Source organism: Eleutherodactylus coqui, chromosome 3 (genome assembly GCF_035609145.1).
Source record: "Eleutherodactylus coqui strain aEleCoq1 chromosome 3, aEleCoq1.hap1, whole genome shotgun sequence".
NCBI classification, from domain to species: Eukaryota; Metazoa; Chordata; class Amphibia; order Anura; family Eleutherodactylidae; genus Eleutherodactylus; species Eleutherodactylus coqui.
The window spans coordinates 107,278,073-107,299,440 of NC_089839.1; the positions used below are offsets into that span (position 1 = coordinate 107,278,073).

General features: G+C 45.0%; 1 protein-coding gene across 1 annotated transcript in view; it reads left to right on the forward strand.

Moving 5' to 3' along the window:
• Nucleotides 1–21,368, forward strand: part of GRM1 (glutamate metabotropic receptor 1) — a 340,411-nt gene that overhangs the window by 290,674 nt on the left and 28,369 nt on the right. The window contains exon 10 of the mRNA XM_066594870.1: nt 284–452. Within this exon, the coding sequence (XP_066450967.1) occupies nt 284–452 (169 nt within the window). The remainder of the gene's footprint in view (nt 1–283; nt 453–21,368) is intronic.

Below are 21,368 nucleotides of genomic sequence, written 5' to 3' on the forward strand. Positions count from 1 at the left end.
TATTATTGATAATTCATGTAATGACTCCAATTATTTTACTAGGTGAGGACAAATGTTTAGTATAGCAAATAAATGAAGACAAATAAATACAACATTCTGTTGAGGATGGAATACATTTTTATGTTCTCTATGATCTGCCTGTCCAGTTGTATTAACCATGAGAGCTTTTTCATCTGTGCATTGATTTTTAAACAGATGGTACATAGTAAATTGATGAAAGGCAACTTGAGAAGACGAGTCAAGAAGAATTTTAAATAAAAAAATAATTTCTTTCCAACTTTAGATATGATATCATGAATCTTCAATTCACTGAGCCAAACAGCTACGATTATGTTCTTATAGGAACTTGGCATGAAGGAAATTTAAATATTGATGACGATAGGATACAAATGAATAAAAGTGGTATGGTCCGGTCTGTATGCAGTGATCCTTGCTCAAAAGGACAAATAAAGGTAGGCTTTTACAACAATATATATATGCACAATATAGCTCAGTCTTTTCAGTACACTACCCAACTCATAGAGTTTCCGTAAAATGAACAAATGAAGGTAGTTTGTTGAAAAATATGGATTTCTTTAGGCAAACACTGTGATCACTGTTGAGGTTCGTGTCATATGAGCATACGTGTATTTGCGCTACATTTTTGCAGAATGGGAGTTGCGTAACAGAATGGGAGTTGTATGCGCAACTGCATTTTTTTACTGTACTTCCTGCACATGCAAATCGTGCACACACACAAAACATGCAACAATGCTCCCAGTCATTGAAGTGGTCGATTAGTGTAAAGAGTTCAAGATGTGTTCTTTTCCTGGGCAAATTTTGCAATTGTGCACGCGAAATACACGCTTGTGTACGAGTTCTATCTTCTGCATATTGCATTTATAAAATATTTGTGTGCAAAAATACGCCTGTGTGACATAGGCCTGAAGGTGGACACTTTGCTGAGAGAAAAACTTAAGGTAATCAAGGCTTGATTCATTTGAAAACAATGTGCATGAGTATAAAGTATCATTTATTAGCCTTATTTGTGGTGTATTGAAATTAATGAGCTGTGGTGTATATATAAATTCTATCATCAATGTAAAACTATGAAAATACATAAAATACAAATGTTTTTTTTTTCCTATTGAAATGAAAATGGAAGCACAATTTAGATATAGAGGTTATAATAAAAGATATAGAATGTTCGATGTTTTATGGACATTGAAGCCAGAAGTTTTATAGACATTGATGAATTATATTGATAAAGCCAAAATACATGGTTTTTTTAGTAAATGCCTTTAACCCCTTCATGACATGGCCTATTTTGACGTTAAGGCCAAGCGATTTTTTGGTATTTTTCCATCTCCATTTTTCAAAAGCCATAACTTTTTTATTTTTCCGTGGACGCGGCCGTATGAGGGCTTGTTTTTTGCGTGGCGAACTGTAGTTTTTATCGATGCCAATTTTGGGTACATAGACTATATTGTAAATTTTTTTTTTTTTTTTAATGATAGCAGAGAGAGAAAACGCATCAATTCTGCCATAGATTTTTTTTTTTTTTTTTTTACACCGTTAATCATGCAGCATAAATGAGACTTTCCATTTTTTCTGCAGACCGGTACGGTTACAACGATACCAAAATTCTAACATTTTTTTTAGGTTTTCCCACTTTTCTGCAATAAAAACCCTTTTTTTTTTTAAATCTTTTTTCTATTCTAAATTGCTGCATTCAAAGTCATGTAACTTTTTTATTTTTTGATGTACAGAGCTCTATGAGGGCTTATTTTTTGCGAGACGAGCTGTAGATTTTATTGGTACCATTTTAGCGTACATACGACTTTTTTGATCACTTTTATTGCGTTTTTAGTGAGGCAAAATGCTAAAAATGAGCATTTTGCCTCAGTTTTTTAGCTTTTTTTTTAGCGTTTTTTTCGGTGCACAATCAAAAGCATGTGCAACTTATTGTACGCATCGTTACGGACGTGACAATACCAAATATGTGGGGTTTTATTTTTTTTGTTATCTTTTTTTATGCTAATCTGAGAAAAAGCATAAAAAATGGTTTTTTTACTCTTTTTTTTTACATTTTTTTTAATTCATTTTTTAAATCTTTCTTTTTTTCACACTGTTTGTGTCCCTCTGAGGGACTTTAATCACTGCCCTGATGATCGCTGGTATAAGGCATGGCAGAGCTACTGCTCTCCCATGCCTTATCGCTCATACAGCGATCTCAGGCATAGGCAATACAGGACGCCAGTGTCTGGCGTCCTGTTGCCATGGTGACAGGCCGGGCTCTCGCGATGACATCGCGAGTTCCGGCCGGAGACACAGAGGGAGCCGCGCTCCCGCTGTGAACTCTTTCCCTGCCGCGATCTACTTAGATCGCGTCAGGGAAGGGGTTAAAAGTGGCGGGCGCATCTCCGATGTCCCCCCGCTGCTGCAGCGAGACGCCGGCTGTGACTGACAGCCGGCTCCCGCTGCGGGATAGCGCTGGATCATATGTGATCCCGCGCTATCTCCAGGACGTAAGTTTACGCCCTGTTGCGGGAAGTACCCCGCTCCCAGGACGTAAACTTACGCCCTGCAGCGGGAATGGGTTAAAGGGGTTCTGTCATTAGAAAAAAAAATCAATACTTACCTACTCCTCCCCAGGCAGTCTTTTTACTGCATCTTCTCCTCAGTGATCTTCTCCTGGCTTCTTCAGTTCCCCCCAGCCGCCCAGCTGCCCATTCCTGGCACTCTGCTTCCTGTAGGTCAGTGCATGTTACATCACTGTATACAGCAGAGAATGTACGTAACACAGGAAGAAGCGGATCTGGCCGGCTTGCGGTGAGGTGACCCGGGGGACTGAAGAAGCCAGGAGAAGATTGGTGAGGAGAAGATGCAGTAAGAAGACTGATGTGGGAGGAATAGATAAATATTGATTTTTTTTTAAGTTTACATAACTAAACTAAAAAAAATTCTATGTGTGAACCTTGTCATGAACACGATCCATTTGTTCCTCTGCTACAGAAGTCTCCCAGAACGTCTCCTTTGCATAGACAACCACAGATGCTGACATAATGCTGTGGTGCAAAACTTTGCAGCCATAAAAACTTTTATCCCAAATCTATACTAGTACACATATTGTGTGTCTACCTGTGCAACAGTTTGGATTCTATATAGTGTTGAAAGTGTATTTGTCTTTTATAATAATCCTTTATAAATTCAAGATAAATACATAATTGCATTTCATAATTAACTGGTCCACATTTGAAAATAAAAATTCTGCTGATTTTACCGAAATGAAAGGTGCTGATTCCACATATGAAGTCCAAAAATATGCAATACGTCATTTTTTTCATATGTAACAACAATTAGAGGTTATAAAGTCAAATGTCAGGGATAGGAAATTCTGCAGAAGCAATAGCACATAATATATTTGTTTCAAGCAAAAAAAGAGTCTATCATCTAACCAAGAGAGCAATAGTTATGTAAATTTTAATTGTTAGGAGAAGTTGTCTCTTTTTGGATGCACTAGAATAGCTATGTACAGGATTGTCAGGCTGTAAACACCAGAAGTAGTCGGCCATCATGTTTGTGTTTTTTTCTATTTGCCTTGATATCTATGTGTCAGGGTAATTCTCAGTACAGCACCAATCAGGCCCACCCCACTTGCCCCGCTGCCGGCGGAGAGAAGAAAACACCACACGGAGGTCTGGTATCGTTTCTCACATGGGACATGGCTGCGCTTCGCGCTTTATTACAGATTACATGAGATCTTATACCCTTTGTCTCATCACCAGCAAGGGGTGATGGGCTCATAACCATATATGGGAAGTCCGGATTTCCGGCCTGAGACAGTGAAAATTATGTACATAGTTGAACATCTTGATATCTTGCTACGGCGCCTCTGGAAAAACAGCCAAGTACGCGTCCTTGTGTCTGGTTCTTCCTTTGCTGTGTTTAATGATACATTTTGTTCAAGATACATTTTGTCTTCGCCTGGCAAGGCCTCTTGGCATATCTGATGTAAGGCGACAGATTAAGTTTTTTCTCATTTGGAATTGAATAGAACTTGCATATAGGTATAAAGCATAAAAAACATATGGCAATATATATATATATACCCTCACATATGTTCCATGGTTTTGATGTTTTGGTGAAAGCATTCTCCCTGTTCCTCACTCATAGATCCAAGATTTGAGGGGAAGTAGTTCAGGTAGCTATGAAGAAAATGCAATTTGACACTCATGTTTGCTCCCAGTCTTTGAAAAGCAATCTACAAATGTTGAACTATATGGTTTAATTTTCGTTCCTAAAGTTGCCAAGGAAATCTGTAACCACGTCAGAAAAAGCAGAGCAAGCATCCTTTTCTATTGTTTTCATGGTATTAAGGAATTCTCCGTCTTTGATTAGAAGACATCAAATGTGCCAGCTTTTAACTTCTCATGTGTAAGAAGAGGAAATTTAGTACAGATGTACTTGATCCAAGCACTAACGAACTGTTTCATAACTCCCAATTTTATATGCAGAAGGGCGAGCAACACTTTCTGAGGATTAACAACTGGTTCATTCTTAGTATTCTTTTTACCAATCGTAAAATTCTCTCTGGCTGGCCATTCTGTCCTTGTGTAATGTTCTGTCTTTGCTCAGCTATCCCAAAGGTACAAGAAGCAAAGAAAGTTTGTGTATCCACTTTGCTGTCCTAGAAGAAACGATATAACTTTCATGTCGCAACATAATATCCAGCAATGATCATTATATTAGATTTTTTGGAGAATGATTCTCATGGATTCATAAGTTTCTCTCATATTTACCGAGTGAGCAATAGGAATAGAAGCTAATATATTGCCATTGTGAAGCAACACACACTTTAGACTTATCTGTGAACTGTCAATAAAAAGCCTCCATTCTGCAGGTAGATAACTATCACATCCCATTGACTCAATAAGTCCTTGTCCATATGGAAATATTTCAGAAGATCTTTATTCCGTTATGACACTTAAATGTGGTACCCGGCACCAACAGGTTCTTCTCCTTTTGCCTCGAACCAAGTAACTCTGCTGATGACTTTGGCTGATTAAGATCTCTTACCAGGTCATTCAGCTCAGCTAGAGTGAATGGCTGGCACATTCTGCCATCAACTTCTGAGGCCACAAAATCTTCGTCATCAATGACTTTAGAAAAATCGGAATGACAAAGTTCATTGTCGTCGGAAATTTCCAAACTAGTATAAATAGGAACTGGAACTTTGTTGCAGCAAGCAATCGGTCTTAGAGCTGAGGAGAGATTTGGGTACTGGATGGAAGATTTAGTCCTTGCATTCATGCCTGTAATATTAATCATGCAGAAGTAGCAGAGATCAACATGGTTTTGAGGTTCTCGCCACACCACTGAAACTCCAAAGCTTGGACTTTTTCTTTGACCTTTAGGCCACCTGCAAGCGGGCGGAAATTCCACAGCGGGATTTCCCACGGAATTTCCGCCCTTGGAAGCTGCCATAGGATTGCGTTAGCAAACGCAATCCTAGGCAGACGGCCGCCGTTTGTCCGCGCGAATTCTCGTGCGGCAAACAAACCGCAGCATGTTCTAATTCTGTGCAGGGCCTGGCCATCTGCAGGCGGCCTTAGTCCACTGTCTCAGATTTTCAACGCATGTCCTGCACACTTTTTAAGCTTTTGTTCAAAAAGATTTTATTAGGACATTCAATGTAATGACATTATAGCAGTGCGCCTCAGAGGGCTTCACATGTACTCAGATCCACATTGGGGCTTAGGCATGTACCCCCCCTGCCACACCCTCACCCAAATGGCGGCATAAGTCACACTGTCCTAGGTTTTGTGTTTGTGGATACTTAACTAATAGAGATGAGCGAACGTACTCGTTAAGGGCGATTTCGCAATCGAGCATCGCTATTTTCGAGTACCTGGCTACTCGAGTGAAAAGATTCGGGGGGTGCCAGGGGGTGGCGTGGTGGAGCAGGGGGTAGCAGTGGGGAACAGGGGGGAGCTCTCTCTCTCTGCCCCCCCCACTCCCCTCTGCAACCCCCCACTCACCCCTGGCGCCCCCCGAATCTTTTCACCCGAGTAGTCAGGTACTCGAAAATAGCGGTGCTCGTTTGCGAAATCGCCCTTAACGAGTACGTTTGCTCATCTCTATTAACTAACCAAACAAGAATTTTAAGTAAAACAGCAGAAATAACAAAAAAAACAACAACCAGTGAATAAGGTGAGGGCTCTCAGTCCCTCTAAGAGGGGAACAAAGACAGAGAAAGGAAGAGAAAAAATAAGGGAAGAGGGAGGAAAAAGGGGTGGGGGGACAAGAGACGACGCTTTTTGAGCTTTTTTCTAAGCTTTACGCACAAAGTCAGATATATTTGTCCTTTGTTTTGGTGTTGTAAAGCAACCACAGATGTAACAGAATATATCAGGATCATTCCTGCAACGTCCAAGAACTGTTTGAGTGTTGGATGACATATTCAACAAAAACATACATATATAATGAGATATATATATATATGATAGTGCTAAAGCTAGCCTTTTACAGCATATATTCTGTTGATCAGATTATTTGAATAATGAATGAACCGGTTCAGTTTATGAAACACACAATAGTATGTGTAGTTCCAGAAAGAACGTTTATGTCAATTCAGCCAGTTTTATAGTATGTTGAACAAAACTGGTTGGAACATCTTACATGGCATAATGTCATTGGTTACTGAACTTTTGTGGGCAGGAAACTCTTTCTAGCTAACACATTTTAGTCACTGTGTAACATGTGCTCTTGAAGGACATCCCAGAGACCGCATACATACCAATACAACAATAAATTATAATTTCACTCACATTACGTTTTTACTGTAACAGTTTATTAGTAAACAGCGTTTTGTGGAAAAACCAGATGTGACTGGAGGAAATGGATGTGATTATTGGATACAGCACACCAAAATACATAAAGATCACGTTATCCTGAAGTCAGCAAAATTGATGTAGACTCATAGGCGTAGCGTCAGGGGGTGCTGGGGTCGCCATGGCGACCCGGCCCGTGAGCTCAGGGGGCCCCGGGGCTGCCCTCCCCATACCCCCATGCACATTCAGTGCATTAATGGCTGACCGTTCTTTCCCCAGCATGATGCGGCAGTCAGAACAGCCAGCCTGAGAGGAAAAGCAGGGAGGTACTCACATGGGCCGGCAGGGGAGGAGGGAGGAGGTCACATGGGACGGCAGGGGAGGAGGTCACATGGGACGGCAGGGCACAGTGATCATGTGCTGCCCCCCCCCTGCTTCCTGCTGAACGGGGAAGCTTCTGAGTTTACCTCCCCTGCTGCTGCTGTCACATGGAGGAGAAGTGGACCGAGCCCTGAGGTAAGTGTATATATGTGTGTGTATCTGTCTGTCTCCCTCCTCTATCTATCTCATATCTATCTATCTATCATCTATCTATCTCCTATCTATCTCCTATCTATCTATCTCATATCTATCTATCTCATATCTATCTATCTATCTATCTCATATCTATCTATCTATCTATCTATCTTATATCTATCTATCTATCTCCTATCTATCTAATATCTATCTATCTATCGCATATCTATCTATCTCATATCTATCTATCTATCTAATATCTATCTATCTATCTATCTATTTATCTCATATCTATCTATCTATCATCTATCTATCTATCTCATATCTATCTATTTCATAGCTATCTATCTATCTATCTATCTCATATCTATCTATCTATCTATCTATCTCATAGCTATCTATCTATCTATCTCATATCTATCTATGTATCTCTCTCATATCTATCTATCTATCTATCTATCTATCTATCTATCTATCTATCTATCTATCTCTCTCTCTCTCTCTCTCTCTTTCTCTCTCTCTCTGGTATAAGTTACACACCTCCCTGGATTTACTGTATTTATTTGCACCCTTTACACACAATTAAAAAACGCATCAAAACTGCATGCAGTTATTAATAGTGTCTGCAGCTCCTTAAGGGTGACTACTAGAGATGAGCGAACACCAAAATGTTCGGGTGTTCGTTATTCGAAACGAACTTCCCGCGATGTTCGAGGGTTCGTTTCGAATAATGAACCCCATTGAAGTCAATGGGCGACTCGAGCATTTTTGTATTTCGCCGATGCTCGCTAAGGTTTTCATGTGTGAAAATCTGGGCAATTCAAGAAAGTGATGGGAATGACACAGAAACGGATAGGGCAGGCGAGGGGCTACATGTTGGGCTGCATCTCAAGTTCACAGGTCCCACTATTAAGCCACAATACCGGCAAGAGTGCCCCCCCCCCCCCCCTCCCAACAACTTTTACTTCTGAAAAGCCCTCATTAGCATGGCATACCTTTGCTAAGCACCACACTAGCTACAACAAAGCACAATCACTGCCTGGATGACACTCCGCTGCCACTTCTCCTGGGTTACATGCTGACCAACCGCCCCCCCTCCCCCCACAGCGCACACCAAAGTGTCCCTGCGCAGCCTTCAGCTGCCCTCATGCCACACCACCCTCATGTCTATTTAGAAGTGCGTCTGCCATGAGGAGGAACCGCAGGCACACACTGCAGAGGGTTGGCACGGCTAGGCAGCGACCCTCTTTAAAAGGGGCGGGGCGATAGCCCACAATGCTGTACAGAAGCAATGAGAAATATAATCCTGTGCCACCGCCATCAGGAGCTGCACACGTGGGCATAGCAATGGGGAACCTATGTGCCACACACTATTCATTCTGTCAAGGTGTCTGCATGCCCCAGTCAGACTGGTAATATGTACCTTAACAGTAACCGCTTTGGTGGTAATGTGGTGGTGACTGCGGACCTAGTAGCACGGTTGTATTTTGTTGGTTTTCGGAATGCGGCCAGGATTAAGTGGGCCGTGGCGGGGGGATGGTGTGGGGGCTCTCTTGTTGTGTCGGTAAAGGTGAAATTCTTGGACTGCCACCAGACGAACCAATGCAAAGGCATTTGCCAAGAATGTTTTCCCTGTTGGAGGAGGAGGGGGATGTTTTTGAGGCACTACGTGTCCTCTCCACGTGTCCGTGGTTATATGCACCTTAACAGTAACCGCGTTGGTGGTAATGTGGTGGTGACTGCGGACCTAGTAGCACGGTTGTATTTTGTTGGTTTTCGGAATGCGGCCAGGATTAAGTGGGCCGTGGCGGGGGGATGGTGTGGGGGCTCTCTTGTTGTGTCGGTAAAGGTGAAATTCTTGGACTGCCACCAGACAAACCAATGCAAAGGCATTTGCCAAGAATGTTTTCCCTGTTGGAGGAGGAGGGGGATGTTTTTGAGGCACTACGTGTCCTCTCCACGTGTCCGTGGTTATATGCACCTTAACAGTAACCGCGTTGGTGGTAATGTGGTGGTGACTGCGGACCTAGTAGCACGGTTGTATTTTGTTGGTTTTCGGAATGCGGCCAGGATTAAGTGGGCCGTGGTGGGGGGATGGTGTGGGGGCTCTCTTGTTGTGTCGGTAAAGGTGAAATTCTTGGACTGCCACCAGACGAACCAATGCAAAGGCATTTGCCAAGAATGTTTTCCCTGTTGGAGGAGGAGGGGGATGTTTTTGAGGCACTACGTGTCCTCTCCACGTGTCCATGGTTATATGCACCTTAACAGTAACCGCGTTGGTGGGAAATGGCCTCGCCGCCATCATGTCTTTGGGAAGCCTCTGTTTCCACACCCCAGAGACATACCATTAGCAGCGGTATAGGCAGAGCCCAGAATTCGTAACATTTCAGCCGTAGCATTAGGACAGGCCCCACTAACATATCAGTAGCAGCATTATAGGAGGAGCGCAGTCTTCGTTCCATGTCAGCAATAGTAGCACTCAAGACAGGCCCCAGTAACAATTCCGAGGCAGCAGTATAGCGGGAGCGCAGTCTTCGTTCCATGTCAGCAATAGTAGCACTCAAGACAGGCCCCAGTAACAATTCCGAAGCAGCAGTATAGCGGGAGCACAGTCTTCGTTCCATGTCAGCAATAGTAGCACTCAAGACAGGCCCCAGTAACAATTCTGAAGCAGCAGTATAGTGGGAGCGCAGTCTTAGTTCCATTTCAGTAGCCTTAGTATAGCCAAGGCCCAAGTTACATTTATGTAGCTAAAGTGTAGGCCAACCCCACACACCCCTGTGTACCATGAGTGCAGGCGAAGAACATACAAATTGCTATGATTACACTGTAGGAGAGGGCCCCAAAAAATTGGTGTACCAACAGTACTAATGTACCTCAGTAAAAATTGGCCATGCCCAACCAAGATGGCAGGTGAATCGCTTTGGTTAATGTGGCTTAAGTGGTAACTAGGCCTGGAGGCAGCCCAGTGTAACGAAAAATTGGTTCAAGTTAAAGTTCCAACGCTTTTAAGCGCATTGAAACTTATAAAAATTGTTCAGAAAAATTATTTGAGTGAGCCTTGTGGCCCTAAGAAAAATTGCCCGTTCAGCGTGATTACGTGAGGTTTCAGGAGGAGGAGCAGGAGGAGGAGGAGGAGGAGGAATATTAGACACAGATTGATGAAGCAGAAATGTCCCCGTTTTGGATGGTGAGAGAGAACGTAGCTTCCATCCGCGGGTGCAGCCTACGTATTGCTTACGTATCGCTGCTGTCTGCTGGTGGAGAACAGAAGTCTGGGGAAATCCAGCCTTTGTTCATCTTGATGAGTGTTAGCCTGTCGGCACTGTCGGTTGACAAGCGGCTACGCTTATCTGTGATGATTCCCCCAGCCGCACTAAACACCCTCTCCGACAAGATGCTAGCCGCAGGACAAGCAAGCACCTCCAGGGCATACAGCGCTAGTTCAGGCCACTTGTCCAGCTTCGACACCCAGTAGTTGTAGGGGGCAGAGGCGTCACCGAGGATGGTCGTGCGATCGGCTACGTACTCCCTCACCATCCTTTTACAGTGCTCCCGCCGACTCAGCCTTGACTGGGGAGCGGTGACACAGTCTTGGTGGGGAGCCATAAAGCTGGCCAGGCCCTTAAAGACTGTTGCACTGCCTGGGATGTACATGCTGCTCGATCTCCGCACCTCCCCTGCTACCTTGCCCTCGGTACTGCGCCTTCTGCCACTAGCGCTGTCGGCTGGGAATTTTACCATCAGCTTGTCCGCAAGGGTCCTGTGGTATAGCAACACTCTCGAACCCCTTTCCTCTTCAGAAATGAGAGTGGGCAGGTTCTCCTTATAGTGTGGGTCGAGCAGTGTGTACACCCAGTAATCCGTCGTGGCCAGAATGCGTGCAACGCGAGGGTCACGAGAAAGGCATCCTAACATGAAGTCAGCCATGTGTGCCAGGGTACCTGTACGCAACACATGGCTGTCTTCACTAGGAAGATCACTGCCAGGATCCTCCTCCTCCTCCTCCTCAGGCCATACACGCTGAAAGGATGACAGGCAATCAGCCGGTGTACCGTCAGCAGCGGGCCAAGCTGTCTCTTCCCCCTCCTCCTCATCCTCCTCATGCTCCTCCTCCTCCTCCTGTACGCGCTGAGAAATAGACAGGAGGGTGCCCTGACTATCCAGCGGCATACTGTCTTCCACCGCCCCCGTTTCCGAGCGCAAAGCAGCTGCCTTTATGGTTTGCAGGGAATTTCTCAAGATGCATAGCAGAGGAATGGTGACGCTAATGATTGTAGCATCGCCGCTCACCACCTGGGTAGACTCCTCAAAATTACCAAGGACATGGCAGATGTCTGCCAACCAGGCCCACTCTTCTGAAAGGAATTGAGGAGGCTGACTCCCACTGCGCCGCCCATGTTGGAGTTGGTATTCGACTATAGCTCTACGCTGTTCATAGAGCCTGGCCAACATGTGGAGCGTAGAGTTCCACCGTGTGGGCATGTCGCACAGCAGTCGGTGCACTGGCAGCTTAAAGTGATGTTGCAGGGTGCGCAGGGTGGCAGCGTCCGTGTGGGACTTGCGGAAATGTGCGCAGAGCCGGTGCGCCTTTACGAGCAGGTCTGACAAGCGTGGGTAGCTTTTCAGAAAGCGCTGAACCACCAAATTAAAGACGTGGGCCAGGCATGGCACGTGCGTGAGGCTGCCGAGCTGCAGAGCCGCCACCAGGTTACGGCCGTTGTCACACACGACCATGCCCGGTTGGAGGCTCAGCGGCGCAAGCCAGCGGTCGGTCTGCTGTGTCAGACCCTGCAGCAGTTCGTGGGCCGTGTGCCTCTTATCGCCTAAGCTGAGTAGTTTCAGCACGGCCTGCTGGCGCTTGCCCACCGCTGTGCTGCCACACCGCGCGACACCGACTGCTGGCGACATGCTGCTGCTAACACATCTTGATTGCGAGACAGAGGAGGAGGAGGAGGAGGAGGGTGCTTTAGTGGAGGAAGCATACACCTCCGCAGATACCACCACCAAGCTGGGGCCCGCAATTCTGGGGGTGGGTAGGACGTGAGCGGTCCCAGGCTCTGACTCTGTCCCAGCCTCCACTAAATTCACCCAATGTGCCGTCAGGGAGATGTAGTGGCCCTGCCCGCCTGTGCTTGTTCACGTGTCCGTTGTTAAGTGGACCGTGGCAGTAACCGTGTTGGTGAGGGCGCGTACAATGTTGCGGGAGACGTGGTCGTGCAGGACTGGGATGGCACATCGGGAAAAGTAGTGGCGACTGGGAACTGAGTAGCGCGGGGCCGCCGCCTCCATGATACTTTTGAAGGACTCCGTTTCCACAACCCTATACGGCAGCATCTCAAGGCTGATGAATTTTGCTATGCGGACGGTTAACGTTTGAGCGTGCGGGTGCGTGGCGGCGTACTTGCGCTTGCGCTCCAACAGTTGCGCAAGCGACGGCTGGACGGTGCGCTGAACTACACTGCTGGATGGGGCCGAGGACAGCGGAGATGAGGGTGTGGGTGCAGGCCATGAGGCGGTAGTGCCTGTGTCCTGAGAGGGGGGTTGCATCTCAGTGGCAGGTTGGGGCACAGGGGGAGAGGCAGGGGTGCAAACCGGAGGCGCTGAACGGCCTTCGTCCCACCTTGTGGGGTGCTTGGCCATCATATGTCTGCGCATGGTGGTGGTGGTGAGGCTGTTGGTGTTGGCTCCCCGGCTGAGCTTTGCGCGACAAAGGTTGCACACCACTGTTCGTCGGTCGTCAGGCGTCTCTGTGAAAAACTGCCAGACCTTAGAGCACCTCGGCCTCTGCAGGGTGGCATGGCGCGAGGGGGCGCTTTGGGAAACAGTTGGTGGATTATTCGGTCTGGCCCTGCCTCTACCCCTGGCCACCGCACTGCCTCTTGCAACCTGCCCTGCTGATGCCCTTGACTCCCCCTCTGAAGACCTGTCCTCCTGAGTAAGCGTTGCACACTAGGTGGGGTCAGTCACCTCATCGTCCTGCTGCTCTTCCTCCGACTCCTCTGTGCGCTGCTCCCTTGGACTTACTGCCCTTACTACTACCTCACTGCAAGACAACTGTGTCTGATCGTCATCGTCCTCCTCACCCACAGAAAGTTGTTGAGACAGTTGGCGGAAGTCCCCAGCCTCTTCCCCCGGACCCCGGGAACTTTCGAATGGTTGGGCATCAGTGACGATAAACTCCTCTGGTGGGAGAGGAACCGCTGCTGCCCAATCTAAGCAGGGGCCCGAGAACAGTTCCTGGGAGTGTTCCCGCTCCTGAGCAGGTGTCATTGTAGTGGAGTGAGGAGGCTGGGAGGAAGGAGAAGCAGCAGACAGAGGATTCGGATTTGCAGCAGTGGACGGCGCAGAACTGCGGGTTGACGATAGGTTGCTCGAAGCACTTTCTGCCATCCAGGACAGGACCTGCTCACACTGCTCATTTTCTAATAACCGTCTCCCGCGTGGACCCATTAATTGGGCGATGAATGTGGGGACGCCAGAAACGTGCCTCTCTCCTAATCGTGCAGCAGTCGGCTGCGACACACCTGGATCAGGAGCTCGGCCTGTGCCCACACCCTGACTTGGCCCTCCGCGTCCTCGGCCGCGTCCACGTCCTCTAGGCCTACCCCTACCCCTCAGCATGCTGTATTACCAGTGATTTGATTTCACAGGCAGGAAATAAATTGGCGCAAGACTGCAGGCCAAATATAATTTTTTCCCTTTTTTGAAAACGAAAGGCCCCACTGCCTCTAGTGAATGAATAATCTAAGTTTAATAACTGTGCTGTGGCCCTGCTAATGTGTCACAGAACGTGAGGGTAGCAGAGTTATTATAACTCTGGCAGAGCTGGTATTTTTTTCCCAATTAAGGAAAGCAAATGGCGAAGCCAGCAGTAAAACGTAGCTGGGTGCGTCTGATTTTTAAACGTTGCACACGCAGCCGACACGTACACACAGCCCTTAGGACGGACAGAGGCAGGACAAATAGATTTTTTTTCAGTTTTTTTCCACCAAAAGGCAGCACTGCGTATATTCAATGAACATGAGAAGTTTAATAACTGTGCTGTGGCCCTGCTAATGTGTCACAGAACGTGAGGGTAGCAGAGTTATTATAACTCTGGCAGAGCTGGTATTTTTTTCCCAATTAAGGAAAGCAAATGGCGAAGCCAGCAGTAAAACGTAGCTGGGTGCGTCTGATTTTTAAACGTTGCACACGCAGCCGACACGTACACACAGCCCTTAGGATGGACAGAGGCAGGACAAATAGATTTTTTTTCAGTTTTTTTCCACCAAAAGGCAGCACTGCGTATATTCAATGAACATGAGAAGTTTAATAACTGTGCTGTGGCCCTGCTAATGTGTCACAGAACGTGAGGGTAGCAGAGTTATTATAACTCTGGCAGAGCAGGTATTTTTTTCCCAATTAAGGAAAGCAAATGGCGAAGCCAGCAGTAAAACGTAGCTGGGTGCGTCTGATTTTTAAACGTTGCACACGCAGCCGACACGTGTCCACCGCCCTTAGGACGGACAGAGGCAGGACAAATAGAATTTTTTTCAGTTTTTTTCCACCAAAAGGCAGCACTGCGTATATTCAATGAACATGAGAAGTTTAATAACTGTGCTGTGGCCCTGCTAATGTGGCACAGAACTTGAGGGTAGCAGAGTTATTATAACTCTGGCAGAGCAGGTATTTTTTTTCCCAATTAAGGAAAGCAAATGGCGAAGCCAGCAGTAAAACGTAGCTGGGTGCGTCTGATTTTTAAACGTTGCACACGCAGCCGACACGTGTCCACAGCCCTTAGGACGGACAGAGGCAGGTCAAATAGAATTTTTTTCACTTGTTTTACAAGCAAAAGGCCGCACTGCGTATATTCAATGAATAATAACTGTGTTGTGGCCCTGCCTACACAATTCTTTCCCTGCAGTATCAATGGAGGGTGCAATGCTCTGCAGAGGCGATTTTGAGAAGAAAAAAAATATGCAGCACAGTTAACAGCAGCCAGCACAGTACTGCACACGGTTAAATATGGCCCTAGAAAGGACCGTTGAGGTTCTTGAAGGCTACACTCACTCCTAACACTCTCCCTGCCTATGCAACACTTCTGTCCCTAATGCCGGGTGCAATGCTCTGCAGAGCCGATTTTGAGAAGAAAAAAAATTGCCACTGCTAACAGCAGCCAACACACAGCTATCAGTGGCCCTAATAAGGACCTTTGGGGGTCTTGAAGCCTACACTAACTACCAATTCTTTCCCTACAGCAGCTCCGATACAAACAGCACTGTCCCTCATCTAACTCACAAGGCATCTGAGGCGAGCCGCGGGAGGGGCCGACTTTTATATTAGGCGGACACCTGATCTCCCCAGTCACTCACTGCAGGGGGGTGGTATAGGGCTTGAACGACGCAGGGGGAAGTTGTAATGCCTTCCCTGTCTTTCAATTGGCCAGAAAAGCGCGCTAACGTCTCAGGGAAGGAAGTGAAAGTAACCCGAACACCGCATGGTGTTCGTTACGAATAACGAACATCCCGAACACCCTAATATCCGCACGGATATCAAGTTTGGACGAACACGTTCGCTCATCTCTAGTGACTACCCACTACATTTTTTCTTCACGGCGAAATTCGCAGCGTTTTTTTCTTTCTGCAGGGGTCTATGGGACTTGTAATGTTAAAATAGCGATCGCGCAAAATCCCGGTTTTGCGCGATCGTGATTTTAACATTACAAGTCCCATAGACCCCTGCAGAAAGAAAAAAACGCTGCGAATTTCGCCGTGAAAAAAAACTGTAGTGGGCGGTCACCCTAATACCGTACGTGGTCTTTAAATACTGCATGCAGGTTTTTTGTGTGTCTTAATTGTGGTTCTAAAGTACAACAAAAACATGACCCCCCCTAAGGCCGCTGTCACACGTGTTCAGAAAATGCAGCTCAAAATCGTGGCATTTTTACCAGAATTTCGAGCAGCGCTTTTGAACACAGGTTGCAGCGTTTGACAGCACTCTTCAATGCACCCCATCATTGAGATGGGTGAGGAGATGTGTTAAAAATCACGAAAATGCAGGAACAGAACAGACAGCTCTCGAAAATCACAGTGTTAGAAACACCGTGTCCGAGCACAAATTTGAGTAACTTCATTAAAATCTATGGGAGTGTTGTACCGCAGTTAGTACGGCGCTCGGGGCGCTGTGCTAATAGCGGTAAAAAACGGTGTGCGTGAGAGTGGCCTGCGGGGCTACAAACAAATCTTCATGTAGTGCAGGAAATGCATCATGTTTGGAAAGATTACGCCAAGGGACAGATCATGTATGCAGCACGAGTTAGGTATGGGTACGGGGGCGTGTGGGGTGGAGACCCGGGGTGGGGGGGCCCCGAGCTGAACTTTTGCACCCGGGCCCCTGAGCCCTTAGGTACGCCCCTGATGTAGACCATCGATTAAACTTCACTTAAAGGGTTTTTTTCAGGTTTATGTAAATAATCACTGTATAAATGAAAAGTTCTACAACTTTCTAATACACTTTATATTTCGTCTCCTCACCATTTTTAAATATTTGTTGTCAGACAATGAGAACATTGGGGCAAATTTACTAACAAAATGTGTGGGATTCTGTTCTAAAAGCTTGGTGTAAAGCCATGCCGCAGATTTACTATGTGTTTTAGACACAATATGTTCCTCATTACACAGTTTCAGAGTATTTTAGAAAAGGGGGTATGGCTAATAGGAGATATAAAATGCGCCAGATTTAATAATTGTATGTGCCACAATTTTGGACCAAAGAAATGGTCTAAAGTAAGCTAACCAAGAGGTAGTATAAAGGAAAGTGCCTAACATGTATGTCAAGATGTGCCAAATCTATCACACAGTGTGCACTCTTGGGACAAATTTGGTCAGTGTGCACCTCTTCTGTCTGCTTCGTCTACTTTTAAGATGCCTAAATAAATACTGTAAGGGCGTAAACAGATGGTTGTTTTGTAGCCCTGTTATGCAGCCGTGATAATCACGGCCGTATAACAGGACAGAACAAATCCATTCATTTCAATGGTTTCGTTTCCACTATCGGGATGTGTTTTTGCCCTAATAATAAATCTACCCCAGCTGTTTACATTCACACCCTACAAATTCCTGCAGATCTTGTCCTGCTTTCATATCAGAAGTGGACACAATTGTAGCCAGACCTAGATAATGCATTGTGAGTTATGGCCCATTTACACATAACAATTGTCGCTCAAAACTCGTTACGTCTTAACGCGAGCAGTCAGGCACTTTTCGTCTGTCACTCAGTTTCAGTTTGCATAAAAATCATCCCTGGTTCGCTCACTTCTTATTACGTCTAAATGCTCCCCGCTCAGTGTTTCACATAGGAATGTGAAGGGCTGAGCGAGAACTAAGCGATTCTCAGCAATGATATGTCTATTTAAGTATTCTGCATGAATGTGAAAAGCTAGTGGTGACATCACTCACTTGTGTGCTCGTTTAAATGTGAATTGTCCCATGTAACAGGAGCATTAAACAGCCAGGGCTCTAGACTGATACATGGTAGCAAACATCAAAGAGATTTGCGTAACTTAAGGCCTTGTTACACGGAATGATTTTTGTTCAAAAATTTTTTAAACCAGTGAAAATGAACGACAATCGTGGGAGCTTCAGCTGTATTTCAGGCTGGGGTCTCGATAATTTCAATGACAACTGTGCTTGCAATTACAAGCACCAGCCACTACACAGGGGTCAGAGCAGGGCTTTCGCTCCGACCCCAGTGTATCCTGGCAGGTGCCTGGATAACCCCTTTAACCCTTTCCAATCCAATTTGTATTCTGGTTTTCCTAGGGGGCTTACTCTTTTTCTGCCGTTATACAACAGTGCTATATGCTGGCTAAAGCCAGTACTGCATGAGGTGACACATTGGATAGGCTCGGACAGCAGAGAGGCTGGCAATATACAGTAAGAGAACCCAACATCGGAACTGTACAGCCTTAAATCATAATGTCTTCAGAGGTCAGACAGTGGATTGGAAAAGGTTAAAGATAATAAGAAATTGAAACACAAAGTGTACTAAAAAGTTGTACAACTTTTCATTTATACAACATAGTGATTAGGCTTTATTAACTTGAAACCAGAAGACCCATTTAATACATTGTAACAACCAGATTACAAAACCCAATTATAAGCTGACACTTCTAAAATATATAGTACAGTAATTTTTCTGTTAGCATTTTGTGAGGTATGGTTTCCTTAATACTGGTTGTATCTGCCACCAAACACCTGTTCACACTGGAGGACAAATCAGTTCATAGACTCACAATTAGAATGTTAAATGGTAACAGCATGCCCATTTCTCTTGTTTGCTTATCACTTCTGTGGGTGCATGTATCACATCAATGGCATACATCCTTCAGGTAGCTCGGTTTCTCCTGGAAGTATAGCCAATAAATCCTCCTACTCATTTCCCAGGTAAATTGTGTAATTGAATCTTTCAAATAAGTGGTTAGTAATGAACCGCAGGTCACCGCTTGCTACACACTTTGATGAACACAGACAATTCGTCTTGGAAAAGATTATTTACTAGGCACCTCTAGGGTGAATTCATAAGCAGCAGATTTGTTGCACCATATAATTCTGTGGAAGAAAAATTTACATTAAAAAAACGTCCGTGGGAATGACCATGCTGAAGACACAAACCTCTTTCTCTGCATATTCAACTTCAACAAATGGGAGTCAGTTGACAGAGAAAAATCAAAGGCTATTACAGTCTTTAGGAGGTAATGGAGTACAACCCTTACCCGAGAGACCAGAGAGTGGCAATGGAGCTACATACATAGTCTATCTGTGTATGCTGTGTTTATGTAGATCTCCGGCAGTACAACAAATCTGTTGTTTAATCTCTTGCCCACTGCTATCTCCGTTCCATTCTCCACAGTAAAGTTGACTAGTGCACTGCAGAAGACAGAAAATGTTGACTTATTGTATGTATTCAAGTGACAGGTGTAAACATTGGAATATTTCAAGATATTCTCTATGTATAGTTACATGAGAATTGAAAATATCCACCAGAAACAAGAAAAATGTTATAAAGAGAACTGTGCACTTACACAGAGAAGACACAGTGCCCGGTAGATGAGTCCAGAATATTCATGAAAGGCTACTTGCCCCACCAACCCACCATGATTGATCATTTTTCAGTATGTAGTATAAACCTAGAAAAGTGTCAGTCACAGTGGGTGGGCGGGGAAAAGTGGCACCTCATTAATAATCTAGACTCCTCTCTCATTGGACACAGCAGCTTTTCTGTGGAAGTGCACAGAAGCTACTAAACATCTCCCCATAAGTGACAGACTACTGGAATTAGTATGCATTACTACTTTAGGCTACATGCACACTGATGTGTTTTCCCTCCGATTCTTGGACTAAAAATTTGGTCTGAAACTTGGAAGTAAATAGCACCCATTCAATTGAATAGGTGTATTCACATGGACTTTTTCTTACTCAGACGAATAGTCCGAGTAAGGCCTCCTTCACATGGACGATTTTCTGCATTCACATGGGGCAGTTCGGTACCAATAAAAAGCACACCAAAAAGTGCATTCGTGAAACCATGTGTTGTTTGTAGTAAAATGTGGCAAAAAACGCACTCTCCATCTGCTCCATGTGAATGGATCCTAAGTTACATGCTTAAAAAAACTACAACTTATAGAAAAAATGGTTTCCTATGCAAACCTTCAGATGAACGATTTCTAGCCACGTCAAATAATCGCAACAAAAAAGATAACAGCGACTGAAATTCCCTGCTGCATGAAAAAATAGGTCTTGACCTATCTTTTGGCAGGAAATCGCAGAAGCCTCCATAGAGGAGGCAAAGGGAGATTAATTTCCTAGTGGCACAATGCCGGGTTCCCCTGCAGGGGAGAATAAGGAATTACTAATTCTCCCCTGCAGGGGAACCCAAGCATTGTGCTGCTGGGGAATTTCTTTATTTTCCCCTGCAGGGGAACCCCAGCATTGCTCTCAGATGAAGAGACTCCCAGGCGATGAAGGGAACTCCTGGGGGAACCCCCTTCAAATCCACGGTGGCGCTTCACTTTACTGGAGAGAGATGAAGGGGGTTCCCCCAAGGACTCCATCTCTCTCTCTTCAGCAGTGCATCTTTTCGGTGAACCCTGGCTGTGTGAATGGCCCTGACCTTTGTAACTAGCACCGCAGAAGATCTTCCATTCAGACAATTTTCTGCAGCAATATTTTCACGCAGCCAATGGCTGTGTGATTTTGTAGCAAGTGTGAATGAGCCCTAAATAAGAATTGCAGCATGTATTATTTTTGTCTGATTAAAAAAATAGACCAAAATCGTGGAGTCAATGTGTGCTGTCCTACACAACTGACAGTTCATGTGCTGTCTGATACATGCACACAGACTTATTAAAAGTTGCACCAGAGTTTCTCGGACCCAACTTTTTATAAGTCGGTGTGCATACCCTTATACTGCTTTCAGTGAGAACAGCATAAAGGTCTTGACGGGTCCCACTTTAAGGGCTTTTTCACATAGGCAGAATATTTCCACATTCCACATCTAGGGCCCTCACAGTCCAAAAAGTGATGACATAACATATATGTCCTCTCCTAAGCAAAAATAAAATAGACTATCTTCAGCACTATACAAAGCATTTTTTTTAATATACAAAACAGCTAACAAAAGACCACCTGAAATAAAACTCATTTTTGCTGTGCGATTTGAATGGGAATTTTGTAACATTCAGAATTTCACATCTTTACCAGATAATCAATGGAAATAAGAAATTTAAACAAAGAGTGTCAATGTAAATAATTTAAGCAAAATATACAATGGAAGCACAATATAATTGTATAAAAAAAAACCTTAAAATATGTATTAAAAATAACATTTATTAAAATGATGTTATAATACAAATAGTTACATAAATCAAACTAGCCAGAGTTAGCCTGGGGTCACACAGGATGGAAATCCTGCGGAATGACCACACCGAAAAAACGCGAGACTTCCACAGGATAGGCGCAGCTTAAAAACCCCGTGGCCTTTCGCCTCGAGTTTTGGAGC